Here is an 18,066-nt window from a genome sequence, read left to right as displayed (position 1 = left end):
TAGTTTTTACGTTGCATTTCAGTGAAATGAAATTTTTTTCCGCTAAAATTCAACTCTAACAGCTTTGAAATAAAGTCTTGATTTACATGCACTGAACCTTTTCGGGTGCAGAACATTTTGCAAAATGTGATTGCTATGCAAATAACAGTCATATTTTCACTAGCATCTGTAAGTTATTTGGTAGAAGTGTGCAATACGAGTATAAGTAAGTAGTACTCATGATATGCAGTTCGTATTTACGTTCGTATCTTATTTTCTTTTTTAACTTTTTCAGTTCACATTTTACCAGCCAATACATAGTAGTAGTTTTTAGGGAACCTGTTTTCAGATATTTGTTGTTAAGGTTTGAATCCCAAATATTATAACTGCGAAAGTGTATACTAGAATAGAATAGATTTATTTTCAAAACTCGATACAAGGTAAGTGATACCTTGTATCCAGTTTTGAAAATAAAAAAAATGAAGTCACTTCACTTAAAACGAATTATAACTACTACCGCTTCCAAAGTGCATGTGTAGAAGAAGCGGCGGAACAAACTACACTGCAGCATTTTCACCGGACGTCAATTTACAATATAGATAGATCTCTTAAATCTAAATCGTGGACGAATGCACATTGTCTACAATAAAAAAAAACATGAATGAAAAAAATACTTGCAAAAATAACAAAATACAGATTTAAATTTTCCAATGCAATCAAAAGTTCCGGCATCAGGCCAAAATTAAATACATATTGTAATAAGGATCTGTAAGTCAAAACACACTTGTTGGAGTCATTTTTTGCACTCTAAATATCTTGGACAAGCGCCATGTTTTTGCATTGAGATGTACGCCGTGTCTAATATGAAAGAGAATTCCGTGACTCATCCTGTATATGTGATTTACCGTGTACTTGCTCTTTTATCTGTTGTGACGAAAAATAGTAGCCAGTCAAAACAGAAAATCTCTTACCTCGATCAATTCCCAGGGCTTACTGTGAATCACCAGAGTCAGGTCAAGAGTACGAGTAGCCTTATGTATTTGAATGTAGTGAAAGATGTAGGCAGAGAATTGAATACGCATTGAAGAAATATACTGCTGTTATGTATGTATGAATCAAATTTAAGTAATTTAACATACATAGTCACGTATGTATCCCAGGGCAGACAGAGCCAATAGTCCTGAAAAGATTACTAGGCCACGTTTAGTTTTATAGCCTTATGATGGAATTGAGATTCAAATAGTGACAGGTTGCCAGCCCATCGCCTACAAGAGGAATCCCAAGTTTATAAGCCTATCTCTTTGCCGCCTTTTACGACATCATTGGGAAAGATATGGCGTGGTTCGATTCTAAAATACCGGAAACCATAAGGCAATTTAACTTTTAAACAAAGTGACTACCTATTTATTCATTCACAACTAAGCAAGATCCCAAATAAAGAAATATTAATTTAGAACTTTCAGGATAATATTGATATTTTATAGCCTGTTTGATGTTTCAATTAAGTATTTCCTGGTTGATGTACCTGCAGATTAAAACTTCATATCAATCAATCATTAAAAAATTGCCTTGTTACACCAAGGGTAATAATTCAATGATGAAATCAATTTAAAAAAAGAACTACAATAAATCGATTGGTCATTACAGTTATAATTGCAGAAAATGATAGAAATCATTTAACAATTACAGTTGAAAACAATGTTTATTGAAGTATTCAATGGATTCACATTGGTAATTGTGCAATTATCAATCACAAGTATACCTACTAAGCAAAAAAATTGTCACTGCGAGATGATTAACCATGGTCTGATGGAAAGTGGTCATAGAACCTAGAAGTGAGACCATTGGTATGATCTCAACATTATTGTGTAAATTGACGAGGAAAAGGTGCAATAGTTGTGTGTTTGTGAAAAACTTTTAACAAATTTTATAGTGCACATTCTGTATGTAATACTGGGCCTATTCCCGGGTTATTTATTAAATATGTTTCTGTTTATGTAATAATCATTCTTCCCACTGTATAAAATATTAGTTTTACCTTGTCTGTGGGTTCATGACGTCAGTTTAGTGCATGTTTTGAACATCAGACGCTCTGCGCTGAAATATATTGCTGATGTAAACAATAAACTTTACATTTTTTAAGAAATAATTAGGATGGTCGTGAAATTCCTTTTTACTAGGGAGCGCACGCGGCTTTGCCTGCATTTTTGGAAATTCCCGTTATCTACCGGGAATTTCAAAAACTCCTGTGTTAGCGGACGTCTCCAAGCTACAATCTATCTTTCTGCCAAATTTCATCTAGGTAGGTATATACCTAGATGAAATTTGGCAATATTGGCTCAGTAGGTTTGAGCTTTCATATTCAGTGAGTGAGTGAATGAATAAGATATTTTTTTTTCGCTTTTATAAATATAGATTTTCACTTTTATCACCACACGCCACGGTGAATGTGTTATTTCTAAAGTCTGCGTAGCAATGATAAGTGAGACGTTTCGCCACGTGATTTCCTCGTGGGCTCACAAACATCAACAGTTTAGCAACAATGCAGCCATGGAGACTTAAGTTATCGCCGTTTACGTCACATCTGTTGATAACAGGCCAGGATTCCTTAGTCGTTCACTTGTTGCGATTGTGAATACGTGGGAAATGTGACTCAATTATGTTCTAACATGTATAAATACAACAAGATCTGTAGAAGTGAGTTTTTTTTTTAAACATTTATTCTTTTGATTATAACTTATATAATATATTTTATCATGCCTGTAAAGCGTTTGATTGAAGCAGTAACGTGCGACGCAAAATTACTACGAATGTCAGAATCAGAATATAGTAATCGAATAGGCAGTCAACAATATACGTCACGCACGTCATGATAGCAGCTGAGTTGCCGTATTCATTTAACAAAAATAATTTTATTTATAATTTTTATTTAATCCTTATCTTATGAGCATATTCTTAATTGCATTTTCAGTTATTGGTTTTAATAATACTACGGCGTAGTAGACCAATCATAGTGCTGAGTGCCTCAAACAGATTGTTCACAAATTGTAGACCACGGTCTGCAATCTTGGCGAAACCAAGAGAATCAAGACTTGCCTTGTAGATTCTCTGCAATGCTTACGAATATGACCACTATTCATTCAAGCGTCAGGAAGAAATAACTCTTTTTGAGTAGGGCGTTTCTTTTAACATACTTTTATATAAAACTCCGTATTTTATCTTTTAATTCTATAAATGTACTTTCGATGAGCGTACTGGGGTGATTAATATTGTTTAAGAAGACAAAAATGTACAATAGTATTAGTTATCGTAATAGTAAGATAATTATCGCGCCATAGTACTACGTAAGCAGCATATATAACAAGTATTTTACGATTGGATTTATTTTGTTTACTGATTAGAAAACAGTAAGCGCTAGTGGTGGGTAGTATCACACTGATATACTTCCTTTTACACTACAGTTACGTAAAGCAATACATATACTTATGTCAAATCGAACAGATAATCGAATAATTATCCGCACATTCGGATTCTTCATATATAAATTTATATAATAGTTGATTGTGATTAAAAATTACTTGATTTATTCATCAACACTGAGGGCTTTATTGATTTCATTATAGTCATTAACGAAGTATAAATGGAGCAAAACCAAAGGGATAAATGGTAGCTATAAATCAAAGCGCACAGAAGAGCGGGCTGTTGGCTTTTCGAAGTGTTAAAACTGGAAGAGAAAGAGGAAAGATATAATAAATGTTTTACCAGAGTGCGCCAGCAGATCCGCTCGTCAAAAAATCTGTTTATCTCCCATTCCAGCAGGAAATTCCAAAAGTGCTTTCTTAGCGGACGCCTCCTAGTTACAATTCTTGCCAAATTTCATATTTATTGGCTTAGTAGTTTAAGATTGAGATTTTGCTATCAATGAATGAGTGAGTGAGTATTCCGCTTTTATACATATATTGTTATATGTATATCAAAGTTCTCGTATCGGCCCCTTGGATGTAAGTAAAAACATAAAGTATTAAGGGCTGCTTCATTTTTAGTGTAAATAGTACAACTCGACCAAGGGAAAGCCCCCTAACATTCCAAGACACAATTTCAGCCAAACGTGGCCTTCGAGTCCTGTGACTATTGGATCTGTCTATCATGTAAAATATTGATATATCAAAAGATTGTATTAAAGTTCAATTGCACCATCCATTTTGTTTGGACATTAACTTATCTCAAAAACGTACTTATCAAAGTAATTAAAGATATATATATACCCCTAGTAGTTATAATAATACTCATTAGGGTTCAGCATACAATTATAAGTAAAAAGGGATATCGAATGATCCAAATGAGGTTCACAAAAATTAAAAAAAATTAAATGTCACGTAATTCAACTTTATGTTATAGCAAAAGCTTTTTTGATGACATAAAAAATAAAAAGTAAGTACAAGGTACAACTAGCAATTAAGTATGTAGTTATTGGTTGCTGTGGAAAATACATTTTCCAGAAAAAAAATACAGTGAGAAACTTGAAATAAGAATAAAATAAAAAAAATTGAAATTTCTAGAATTATTAATAAAATTTTCTTTATTTTAGTTTTACATAAATTTATTTTGATGTATAGTTATAATATTAGTTGTTATAGTTCTTATTTTTAAACATAGCAGGCCATTAATTGCAAAAAAAGGATGCTGCCTGAAAAATTTGAATTTAGAATCTGCTTTCATAGGAACGAATAGTGTATTAAAGAATTCAAAAAGTACTAATATTCGAAATATACGCAATTCGAATATAGGTAAGTACTTTTTGAATTCTTTCCATTTCGCACTTGAACAGTTTTTATATGGCTCTAATTATTATCGAGTCTCCAGGGGTATTAAAATTAAGTAGGTAATTAGTATATTGTTTATAATACATAGATACCACGATGCAGACGCCTTGATTAATTTGTAGTATTCTTGATACAATATTTGAAAAAGGATTACAAAAGAATTATAGATGTAGATACGAAAAAAGTCCCATCAGTTGATGTCACAATATAATCCGTTTAAGTATTTCAAGTTTAAGCTATATTTTCCGTGTCTGTGTCGTACAAAGATATGTAATACAAATAATTATACATAGTTTAGAAAAAAATGGTCGCAATTCATTGAAATTTAATAAACATAATTTGCAGCAAAATGCCCTCCTCCACCCACGTAATACGAAAAATCCCGGATATCCTATCTTCTAGACTGAGATCAGTCAGTCAGTGTCTTTATTATGCATTAAGATCAATATACATATAGCATACTTACGCAAATTCTTATGGAAAAAAGCGATAAATTTACCAAAATATCATAAAAAGTTTTTTGAATTTCTTAAATAATTTTTTTAACCTATTTATGAGTAGAACAATCAGCTCTGTGTATGAAAGTAGCGTACTTTACTGTGTAAAGTTTCATTTTGTGCTATACCTTTAGAGAGTATAGCACAAAATGAAATCCCTATCCTCGCCCACTCCATATCTTTTGTTATTTTCTCTCAGATACTCCGAAGTGCATATGCTTTATGCAACAATCTGATATTGGTTTAAAATGCCTTTCGATCCGAGATTGCTATGAAAGCGCTTTCAAGTGTATTTTCAAGATCCGCGTCTTATGTGAGTTGCAAGAATTTCGTTTATATTGTGAGGCTGAAGTTTATCTGTTTTAACTATTTTTGCTTAGCATGTTGCTAGCCTATTGCCTAAAAGAAGAAACACAAGTTTATAAGCCCATCCCTATTTCTGTACAAATCGCTTTGTTCATCAATTTTACAAAAATATCTATATATAAAATAAGGAATTTATCTTCCTAAATAAAAATTTTTTCACAAAAATATGCAACCATCAGAGATAATCGACTCAGCAATTTTCCGAGGGCTCTGATTGAGCACGATGACGCCACATCGACACGGCAATAAGACAATGTGACGTCAGTACAGTCACGTGGCCTCTATTACGATTTGAGTGTTTTGATAACAACGTAGCATCACGATCGGTACATTCGACGAGTAAAATGGATTTGTAATCTGAAATATACAATTTAAAAAAGTTATAGCTTGACCAGAAATATCGCATAGTTATTTAGTTTAAAAAGTGAATTTAAATATTGAGCGGGCAAAAATTACTCAAAAAAAGTAAGCATAATCCAACACTTTTAAGGAGTCAGTCCTGTTTATGGCTTCTTTTACAAATATACATATTCTAAAGCAGGGCGGTTTGTATTTGACAATATTGCACGAATTCCAGTTTTAATATTGTCAACTATTATAACTGGTTTTCGTATAATTGTATTGTCAACTTCGTACACAAAAGTCGTGTCGTGACACGCACTAGTTAGTGGTGTAGTGATTTTCAAATAAGTCTATTTTAAGAATGGACTTTATGTATGTTTACTAGGTATATTATTATATTATTTTGGGTTGGATCTAAGTTTCTTCCTTTTAAACTTGTTGTTATTCAAGAAATAATAATTAAGTCGTATTAATTTCTCAAGGGAAAGGATAATAAAATTGGAATTATTCTTTTAGGCTATGCTTATTTGAATCTCAAATCCATGATGAAGCCACACAGCTGAAGGTGACCTTTTTGTCTTTCCAAGACTGTTGACTCTGTCCCATCACGTAATGGACAAAGACGTGATTATATGTATGTAGAATAACAACTCTTATAATAATGTTTCCAACTGTACATTTAATTATCCGTGAAAATGTACTTAGCGGGTGGCATGCGGACAAAACTTCTTTTACAAGTTATTTAATATGAGTATATTGAGTTTGTATATACACTTATGTAATTCGTAGATAACAACTCAAGTACCTACAATACAATTTATTAAAAAAACCAATAATATTTTTAATAGTCTCTAAAGTTTACAGGCGCGAAATGAATCGATCTTTTGCCAATATCTATATCGACTAATTGAAGCTAAAACATGATTTCTGTTTGTCTGTCCGTGTGATATTATCAATAACACTATCAAATAATTTAGTCTTTTCGTCGTCTTTTCCTTTATATTTTTAGCTAAAGTCACTTTAACCTTACATACTCAAACTATCATTACATTCATTCTAATAACAAATTACATAATCATATGTTCTACTAAATAAATTCTTAAACTGCCCAGACACAAAGTCAAGTTAGACCAGTGATATCAATTTCACAAGCGCTGATAAATACGGTTGTGATTAATAGCACACACCTGGTCACAACGGTTAAACGACTATGCATGATCGAATTACAGGGCTGCCAAAAATCGAACTCAATTTTCATAAAGTACCTTCCCTTTGTCACTACTGTTAGGGAAAGCATTACGCTGTGCCAAAAAATTATAAGTTTACAAACCATCCTCTCGAATTATGTAAAACAATTATTTTTTTAATCAAAGGCTTTTGAAACATAAATATTTTGTTTTATTAATATTCTCAATTATTTAAAAAAATATTACACTCTTGAATTTAGTACAAATGACTGGATTATTATTCATTATATTATTATATTCGGATATTTAATGTTGAAAACCCTAATCAGGTAAGCGCAGACAGTAGGTGTGACCATACTGACCTGAGATTTTAAGGCCACCCATGACTCGATTTAACTTCAATTGTGTCTTGGCAAGTGAACAGGCTTTATTATGCAATAATCATTTTAAAATAAAATTTTAACTAGATTTGATGCATATCTAAAATAGAGAGCATGGGTGGCCCAATGTTTAATAGTGCAAAAATAAAGAGCGTGCGACGTATGACACGTGGCACAGGTTCAGTTTTTCAATTAGTACCCGATGCCATGACTTCCCAATTTCCATATTCAATAGTTTGATTGATAGCAGATGCTTTTACAGAAGCAGCTGGCACTATGTTTCTTTTTTTCTTCTCTATCCGACCAGTTTCTTATATTTAAGAGCTAACTCTTGTCTGTGGAGTTAAGTGGAGCGTCCTCCAGACCGGCACGGAAGCTCAAAACTACTATGAGTTAAAATACCTATTCGCAAGTTAATTAGGTGTCGTGCAAATACCCCGCGCTAAACGATGCAGTCCCATGGCTTATGTTTATATGGCGTGGGTACTTGGAATGCATATTACTCAGCGACGGTGTACCACAAAATAAAAACTATACAGAAAATTCGTTAATCAGAAAACAATAAATGATGTGTAAGACCGAATACGACGATGATACATGGTGTGTTTCCTCCCTGTAATGTATTTAAACTAAAGTGGAATTCGAACCCGAATCGGACATAGATATGTAGGTACTATCTGCAGGTACTAGATGTGTAATCAATTAATCATTATTTGTTATTATAACAACAAAAAGTTAAAACCTGATTTATCCAATCAAGGATCGTGGTCAAAGGCGCATTTCAGCATCCTAACTAGGAAAATGTTGATAACATTTTCAGATTGTTGAAATATTATGACATATAAATGTTTGATATGTCTCAATTCTGCTTTCTTACTATTTTTATAAACTCTGCATGCACACTCAGTAGCTAAAAGCTTTGAGTGTCGCATGATCGTTAGGAATTCCTTTCTTTCATAAACGAGCCCAACAAGTAATCCCTCGTGAATAGAAATATTACAAAAATTGCAAGGAAAATCATATTTTAGACTTATCAATAAGCAGTACTTACAACAACAAAATAGTTGTCATATCGAGTGTTATTGTTAGTGCACTATAATTCTTTTTCCTCCTGGCTTTAGTCCCGGTTGCATCCTCACCACTCCGAAGAGGAGCCTAGGGTATTCCTTTGACCATGAATCCTGGATTGGATAAGTCAGGTTTTAACACGAAGTGACTCCCGTCTGATCTCCGCAACCTTCGCAGGGGAACGTTAGGTTCCCGTATTGGATCGATCATGGTTACACATCCAATTGCCTGAATGTGGAGGTTTTCTCACGATGTTTCCCTCACTGTTAGAGCATCGGTTAGTATTGAAACTAATGTACCTACATAACTTCTAAAGTAGTCATTGGTACATTGCCAGCTCAATTTTTTTAATAACATCTTTTTAATCCGCAATAATGACAAGGTATGCTATATTTTACGACATATTTTAATGTTTAATATTTATTACCTTTAAACAATTATTTTCCTCTAAAATAACAATAATTCAATTTAATTATAATAAAAAAAATCCACCAACCGTGTGGTTCCCGGCACCAACAGAAAAAAGAATAGGACCACTATATCTCTCTCCCATGGATGTCGTAAAAGGCGACTAAGGGGTAGGCTTATAAACTTGGGATTCTTCTTTTAGGCGATGGGCTAGCAACCTGTCACTATTTGAACCTAAATTCTATCATTAACCCAAACAGCTGAACGTGGCCTATCAGTCTTTTCAAGGCTCCGTCTACCCCGCAAGGGATATAGATGTGATTATATATGTATAAAAAAAATCCACTCTGAAATTCGACGTAAGTTCATTGTCAATTTGATATTGTTCAAATCTGACATCGTGACGAGAGTATTAACTTGCATCGTATTGCTATCATTACAAAACTTAAAACCTTGTGCTATTTCCAAGTATTTAGTTTAAATTATCGGTGGTTCAAGTCGAATTTGTTGTAAAAGATAAAAAGTACCAATGAAAAAGAAATAGTTGATTAGCTGAGCCATAAAAAGAATTAGAAGGTAGTAAAGTAAAAATGGAATGGAATGGTTTACTACATGTTTAGATAGATACATAATAACGACTTTTTTTTTTAAATTGTAATAGTTAAATACTTTGCATTGCTTTGCTTGAAAATTTTAATCAATAAATGATACATATGTTTAGTGACAATGAATTAAAAAAAAACAGTAATTATTAGAGCGAAGTAAGATAACCTATAACATTATGTGCTGTCACATAAAAAATGTACAAGAAACAAGGACATTTTTATCGTTCAGAAATATTGATGTAATAACAAATAATTCATTCAGTGGTTCGGAAATTTAATAACGGAAGATTATCCAAGATATTGGGGCAGGAGGAAATAATTTCGACGTTATTTGATGCAATAAATGTAGTTCAATCGCGAAAATTTCTTAGGTATTTATTGACAGTAAATATGAAAAAACATCGTGCCGGTTTTCGTTGTCAGATTGATGATCTAACATGTTAGAAAAAAACTAATCAAGTATTTGTTTACTAGGTATTTCCCGCGATTTCGTTCGCCATAAAAGTTCACTGACATACTTAATACAAAATGCTGACCCCCTGTACTACCCTCTTAAGGAGATGTGGTCCATCCCAGGATTGCATGCTATTCTGGGGTTGACTTGACAATGGTTACATACATACATACATAAACTCACGCCTCTTTCCCGGAGGGGTAGGCAGAGACTACCTCTTTCCACTTGCCACGATCCCTGCATACTTCCTTTGCTTCATCCACATTCATAACTCTCTTCATGCAAGCTCGGCGGTTTCGGGCACTTTTGACCTGACCCTTCACCAGGACGTCCTTAATTTGATCAAGATATGTTCGTCTAGGTCTTCCCACCCCGACCTTTCCCTCCACACTCTCCTTGTATATCTGCTTAGTCAACCTGTTTTCATTCATCCTCTCCACATGACCGAACCATCTCAACATACCCTTTTCTATTCCTGTAACTACATCTTCTTTCACATCACAACATTCCCTTATCACGCTGTTCCTTATCCGGTCACTCAATTTCACACCCAACATACTCCTTAACGCTCTCATTTCCACTGCATTTATTCTGCTTTCGTGCTTCTTTTGCCATACCCAACTTTCACTCCCATACATTAATGTCGGGACCAACACGCCCCTGTGCACAGCCAGTCGAGCCTTTTTGGATAGTTTCTGACTGCTCATAAAGGCATGCAAAGCTCCATTCACCATGTTCCCCGCGTTCACTCTCCTTTCAATATCACTATCACACTTGCCATCTGATGTAAACTTTGATCCTAGATATACAAACTCTTTCACTTGCTCAACTTTTTCTCCTCCAATCAAAATATTACATGCTGTCATTTCTTTCTCCATTTCAAAAACCAGTGTTTTAGTTTTACTTACGTTCACTTTCATTCCTTTCTCTTTTAAAGCTTCATGCATACAGTTTACCATCTCCTGTAACTCCTCCGCTGATGACGCCAGTATAACCTGATCGTCGGCATAGAGCAGACATTTGACGAGTAATTCATTCATCCTTAATCCACTTTCAGACTCTTTCAAATCTGTCAAACAACTATCCATAAATAGGTTGAACAGCCACGGTGACGCAACACATCCCTGCCTAACACCTTTCTCAATCTTAAACCACTCAGTGTGCGCTCCGTTTATCCTGACACAAGCACTCGAATCCTCATATAAGGATTTCAGTGCTCGTATCAAGAGACTGCTCACCCCATGCATAGAAAGTGCTGACCACAATTCATTCCTCTCAACTCTGTCATAGGCCTTTTCCAAATCCACGAATGTGCAATAGACTTTTTGACTCTTGGCCAAAAACTTTTCGGCTATGCACCGCAAAGAAAAGACCTGATCAGTACATCCCATTCCCTTTCGAAATCCCGCTTGAGCATCCCATATTTTGTCATCAGTTTCATTCCTGACTCTATTAATCAATACCTTAGCATACAATTTGCCGACGACGCTAAGCAGGCTTATACCACGATAATTTTTGCAGTCCAGTTGTGACCCTTTTCCTTTGTAAAGTGGCACAATAACAGCCTTACACCAATCTTTTGGTACTCGGCCGCTTCTCCAACACAAATTGAAAAGGCAGTACAACTGTCTAGCTACGACGCCTTTTCCTGCTTTAAGCATCTCGACCGACACTCTATCATACCCGGCAGCCTTACCCGCTTTCATACTCTTAAGTGCTTCCACAATTTCAAACATTTCAATTTCGCCTTCCATCTCATTCTCTTTTTCTTTGCTATAGCAGAACTCTTTCTTATTTTCTTCCTTTTTTTCAAATAAACTCTCAAAATAGTCCTTCCATATCTTTAGCACACATTCTTCTCCTTTCACAACGCTACCATCCTGGCATTGGATCCTAGTCAGCTCTCTGGTTATAGTTTTTCCTCGGGCTGACCTTACGGATTTCCAGAATACTTTCAGATTTGACTGAAAGTCTTCTGATAGCCTTTTATCAAAATCCTCTTTATACTCTTCTTTCTTTCTAATCACAGCTTTCTTAACCAAATCTTTCATTTTTTTATATTCCTTACGTGCTTCATTCACATCCTCATCTATAACCTCTTGCATTCTTAAGTTAGCTTTTGCTGGTAACAAATCCAGCCATGCTTTCTTCTTTAATCGCACAAGTTCTTGACAATGGTTCTAAACCAAAAATCTTGCAGTTACCAACGGACTAGTCTAGTCGTCAGCATAGTTTGTTTGTCTTTCTCAAAATTTCGAATAAGGGATCATACCCTACGACTAAGCAGAGACAAGCACTTTTACAAGATTGATGTTAATTTAATATATGAGCATAAGTTGTTCTCCGCGACTGTCCCTACGATTACCCATATTAGGGATAAAATATTTCCTACCGATATCCTTCTCCGTTCTCTCCGAGCTTACTCGTACACGAAGAGAGTTAAGATGTGGATGATGTGGACGAAGCACAAAAACTATGCAAGTGGTACTCGCTCTGATATCATTTAAAAAAAATTCTTTTTTTTTTATGAAATTTGAGTGCGTTTGACCACAATCCGCTTGGTGGTAAACAAGATGAGGCCTAAGGTGGTGCACGCGAGTATAATACTCGTAACAATGATGCCAATTCACCGTTGCCTTGAAAATAAAACTCTTAAACTAAACTAAGATTTGTATTCATTGACTGTGTGCAGGGGACACAACAAACAAACATAACACACTTTCACAATCCTGTTTATAATTTAAGGTCAAAACTTATTATGAAATGTGATCCCGTGTATGTTATTTATGATAGCTTAATCTCCTCGGTCACAACTTCAAGTAATGTTATTTTTTTTAAAGTGATTGTATGATTATAACAACATTGTATGAATCATTGTAAACATTGGCAAAATTTTGACATAACAATAGCACTAGGTTTCGCCCGCGACTTTTAACTACCCTGCAACTAATAATCTGTTACTTAATTGCATAATGCGTTAAGGCCGCCTTTTGTGTATGATCTTAGCATAAATATATACATTGTAATTTTTAACATATGTATATTACGAGTAATATACATACGTATATACCAAGTTTATTAGCCTTTCCCTTACTAACCTTATACGACGATCCATAAGAAAGATATGAAATGGCCCTATTCTGAAGTGCCGAAAACCGAACGGCACAACGTAACTCAAATTAAAAATATAAATAAAACAGAAACTAGTTCAAATAAACGCTTACCTACTTATATTGTACCGAGTTGTTGATGGTGGAGCAACTTTTCTTAACAGACTCCGGTCGTACAAATTTGCATTTTAAAATTGCTAGCGATCTTTTAACTCTTGTTTGAATTATGCAGTTTGCATAAAGAATGTCCTTACTCAAATAGAGTATAGCTTATGCGATTTAATAAATAAGAACAGACTTAAAATTTTCCGATTTGTATTTTTTACATTTATAATAAACTATTCCCAAATATCCCAATCAATTTCACCGTTAACTTCAACTACCAGTTAAGAAGAATACTAAAGGTCCTAAGAAAAAGTATAGAAATGGGAATTTAAAATAAATTTACTTCATATAAACATTTATTTGTAACCGTGCAAGCCGGGAGTAGTACTAGTCGAAGTCAAATGTCGTATTCCCATAATATTGCCATTTATGAACGAAAACCGATCCTCTTGGTGACGTCACGACTGCGGAGTCGAGGTCAAACGTACCCCAGAGGAAATTACCTTTAATTAGCCCTTCTAAGTTGTTCGTAACTCTAGATAATTGCCACATTATACTACAGTTTGACCTTTATTGCGATTTATGGAGTTACCCGGCGAATATTGTTGTCAAGGCAGGTATGCACGCACACTGCACAAGTATCACGTCTCATCCCTTACGGAATAGACAGAGCTAAGTCACAACTATGTGAAGCTGATTTATAAAAATCGAAATAATATAGTATTTTATAATTCTGATTTCTACGCTATGGCTACGTCTTTCCACTTCTATTGCCTTTAACAGCGGTAACGCTTCGGGCCAAAGTTAGTTATCATTATACCTAAATTGATAAAAACATACCCTGATTGATTACAACAACAACAAAACCAATTCAATTGTATTTTGTTTGCCTGTGTGTCCGTCTGTGCCTTTGTTGCAGAAACAATGTGAGACGAGGTAAAAAACAAAGCGAAAAAATTAACTTTTCCCATACAACAATTGATTTGCTTGCAAGAAGGTCTAGTCATTTATCAATTATTGAATACAAAAGCTAAAATAACTAAAGAGTTACACGGAAACTTTATTACCTACTGCATGAAATAAGTCCTGTTTCCAAAGAATTCCAAGAGTTGTTACGCTGAAAATGATAACTATTACAGTCATTACATACATAATACATAAAATATTCAAGGGGCAGACAGAAACTACACCTTTCCACGATCCTTGCATACTTGTTCCGCTTCATCCTCTACTTAAAAAAAATATATATTTAAACTACCTTTTTGTATAACACCTAGATAGATTTTTACCAATTGTATGCGATCCATTGTATGTACTTGTACATATATTATGTTAGTAGGATTTGTACGATTGATAGGATAGATAATATTAGTAGATTACATTTAGTGTATCAACCTCTGAGGCGTAGTGATAAAATTGTTTCGTTTGAGCCACAATATCTTCATGTTCGTTTCCGCTCATGAAATAAAAACAGTTAACAATCTTAAGTTAACTTTTAAGAATACAACCACTCCACAAGTGATTTGTTTCTTTTATAACTATGTACTATTTCTTGTTACTGTGTAAATTTCTATGCAATAAAGATATTACAAACAAATAAAACCATATCTTTCTCATGGGTTCCGTAAGGCATTAGGGAATAAGGAGTTGGGAACTTAGGACTCCTCTTATAGGCTTATGGGGTAGCTATCTGTCACTGTTAGAATCTCAATTCCATCATAATGCCATACAGTCTTGGTCACATGGTCTTTCAGTGTCTTCAAGACTGTTGTCTCTGTCTACCCCGCAAGGGAATTACATTTAACGATATGGATGTAATTAACAATTTATTCCTATCGAGATCTATCGCAGTGGTGACATAAGCAATCAGCCATAAATCTATTTCGGATGGATGTAAACATTTATCAGTTGATTTATTAATGCAATTAATTCCGTACAGTACAATATATGCTTTGAATGTTGGCAAAGATTTGTCAGTAGTAAACGTACGCAGCATTGAAATGATAATTCACTATCATTGAAAATCTGAATTGAATAGTAATATGAAATGGAATCAAAGAGTTGTTAACATACGTACTTACATAAAATTACGGTAGAATTTATCTCCACTTAACAGCACCTATGGATTAGGTATCATTATTTATTGTATTAATGTATTGAAGCCTAACCTAAATAAAATAATAGATAAATAAATATATATTATGGAACAAAACACACAGATTGAGCAATCTCGAACCATGGGTCTGATTTTGATGAAATTTAAAACTATGTATAATCTGTTCGTGGGACATCAAAATCAGTAAAGTAGTTTATGAGATATTTACTATTTACTATTTTGTAAATATGGAAAGTGTTTGCGAGTCCTAAGTTCGCGGCGTACGAGTAATACGAGTAAATAGTAAAATAGATAAACATCTAAACATAAACAACAATGGGTTTAATCTGGGGTCCACTTTTTTGTTTATGTCAAACTTCAAATTATCCCTATAGAAACCATACCGTTAAAGAGTTATTTAAAAGGAAAACTTACTTCGTCGGGATACTTTGAACATTCAAACCTTATTTGATTACTAATTTAAATTGCAATATACAATCAGTGAAAGATGCTTTTTAATTGTTTCAGTAGTTCCGATAATGACTACTTATATACAAACATATCTGCTAATTCTACCTCTAAATAACATAGTGTATATATCGTCGAACAACTAACCTCAATGACACAGACTTGTAAATCAGACAGTAAACCCTGTGACCTCGCTTGGCACTATTGACCTCAAGACCACCAATCACATTGGATTTGGGGTTCGTTAAAATGTCAACGAGACCCGTATGGAAAAGCTGACACTAACTAGTTTACTGAATAAAGGCTAGCCGCATACTTGTTATCGTAACTTCAATACGGCATAACAAAACAATGTTTGGTGCAGAACTATGGTTTACAAAAAGGGGTATTTGCAATAAATAGTTGAATTTATTGATTCAATGTGGTGCTAGAAAGTTAGAAAACCCTCTATCATAAAAAATATATCACCGTTTATCCTTTTATTATGGTTGTTTACAAAAAAAGAGAACCATTACGTGATCTCAATAATACAATTTTAAATAGATAATCAGGACAATGAATTTAGTTCCTACATTTTACTATGATTCTAAAGTGCCGTGTGGTTCCCGTGTAAATCCTATCTTTGCAATAGCATCAACAGCTCGAATTGCAGCGGCAACCATTCATAACTGAACTAACTGACCTTGCCGTATCGAAATACAAGTTATGTACAGCCACACACAAAGGTTGATAAGCAACTGAGTATTTACAATAGTCTTTGACTCATTATCTCGTAATTCGCGTGTAACATTCATTCAATTTGCGCAGGATTTTAATATCAAGATATGAAATGTATTCACTTAATTGACACTGGAAGTCAAGCATGAGATGAAACGACATCATTGAAATCACGAAGCCACATCTGGTTTGTGATTTTTTGATAGATGCTCCGGTTTGCGTATATAGTTTATGAACCATCATTTCATCAGCATTTCGCATCAATAAAGCTAAATTTATTTTTATATTTCACTACTACTTTGTATGCTATTATATAAAAGGAATACCTATATAAAATTATAATATAATATATTACTTTTATATAATAGCATACAAAGTAACAAACGAAATAGATATTTCGTATGCGAATTCTAACTAAAGATGCGAAATGCAAGCACTAGCTTACGCTCTCTCTCTGGTTTCTGGAAACCAGGGGAGAAAATAACTGCTTTTGACAGACAACGCAAATCAGATAAAATGGAATGAAATTTAAAAAGTGGAAAATTCATGTCCAAAATAGAATTAATGTTAATGGAGTTATGAAATCTTTTTGTAGTTTGTCTTTTGTTATTTCAGTAATTATTTCTTCATTAAACAGCAGCTTCATTACAGCTGAATTTCATTAAGTTTTCTCGTCGACTGTACCATGTGATCGTGACTGATTAATCTCAGGACCTACCAAACTGGTTTCTGTCGCCGCTCAATCTTAAAGACCCATCAGTTAACGTTTTCGCATAACGTTTATCGTTTTTTGTTAACTTGTGATATTTGTAGTAAGTGATAAGATATTATTAAAATTACCTTTTACTTCGTACGAAGAATATTTCGTAAATTATAGGGTGTTTGGTTAAAATTATGCTCCTTTTGCAATTTATGCTACTAAAAACATATATTCATCTAGGTACTTTAGGATAAATGATTAAAATAGGTTTTTTCATGTAACATAGATGTTACCTAAATATTTTCTTCAACCGTTATTGAGCAATGAAAAAATCCCATTGTCTTAAAACGAAGTGAAATTGTTAAAGCCTATGTCCTAGATTAAATAGTCCACCTCAAGCACGAGAGCATGAGATATCCCTTCCAGCCACAATATACGACCACCGTCCTACATTCACCGCCCTTCTTCGATCAACTGTCTCGGCTCCAGTTGACAGCATTACCTAACCGACCGCTCGTTGCTCTACAAACTCCTCGCCACAAACACGCCTGCACACGTAAAAACACAAACTATATCTTAACACCAAGTAATAAAGGTTAAAAATAAAACCGCGAGGTGAAAATTAAAAATTGTTTATCTACTGCTGTTTACGTTCGCATGTCGACGATCGTCATTTAATTAATTCGATATTCGAACGCGGCCTAGCGCTGTCATTTCTTTCGGTTGAATTTTTCTATTGTATTTAAACGTCGAAACGTCGCC

The 18,066-nt window shown here is 34.1% G+C and overlaps 1 protein-coding gene across 2 annotated transcripts in view; it reads left to right on the top strand.

Moving 5' to 3' along the window:
- Positions 1-18,066, top strand: part of LOC106139541 (high affinity cAMP-specific and IBMX-insensitive 3',5'-cyclic phosphodiesterase 8) — a 99,973-nt gene that overhangs the window by 5,270 nt on the left and 76,637 nt on the right. The window contains exon 1 of one of the 2 annotated variants that reach the window (XM_060949408.1): positions 2,571-2,676. The exons of the other annotated variant lie outside the window; for it this stretch is intronic. Coding sequence (XP_060805391.1) covers positions 2,649-2,676 — 28 coding nt within the window. The 5' untranslated portion in view covers positions 2,571-2,648. Of the gene's footprint in view, positions 1-2,570; positions 2,677-18,066 lie in introns of those variants that run through there. 2 annotated transcript variants of the gene reach the window in all.

The sequence above is a fragment of the Amyelois transitella genome, chromosome 19 (genome assembly GCF_032362555.1).
Source record: "Amyelois transitella isolate CPQ chromosome 19, ilAmyTran1.1, whole genome shotgun sequence".
Lineage (NCBI taxonomy): Eukaryota > Metazoa > Arthropoda > Insecta > Lepidoptera > Pyralidae > Amyelois > Amyelois transitella.
Note: the sequence above shows the minus strand (reverse complement) of the source record. Positions and strands in the feature narration are given on the sequence as shown.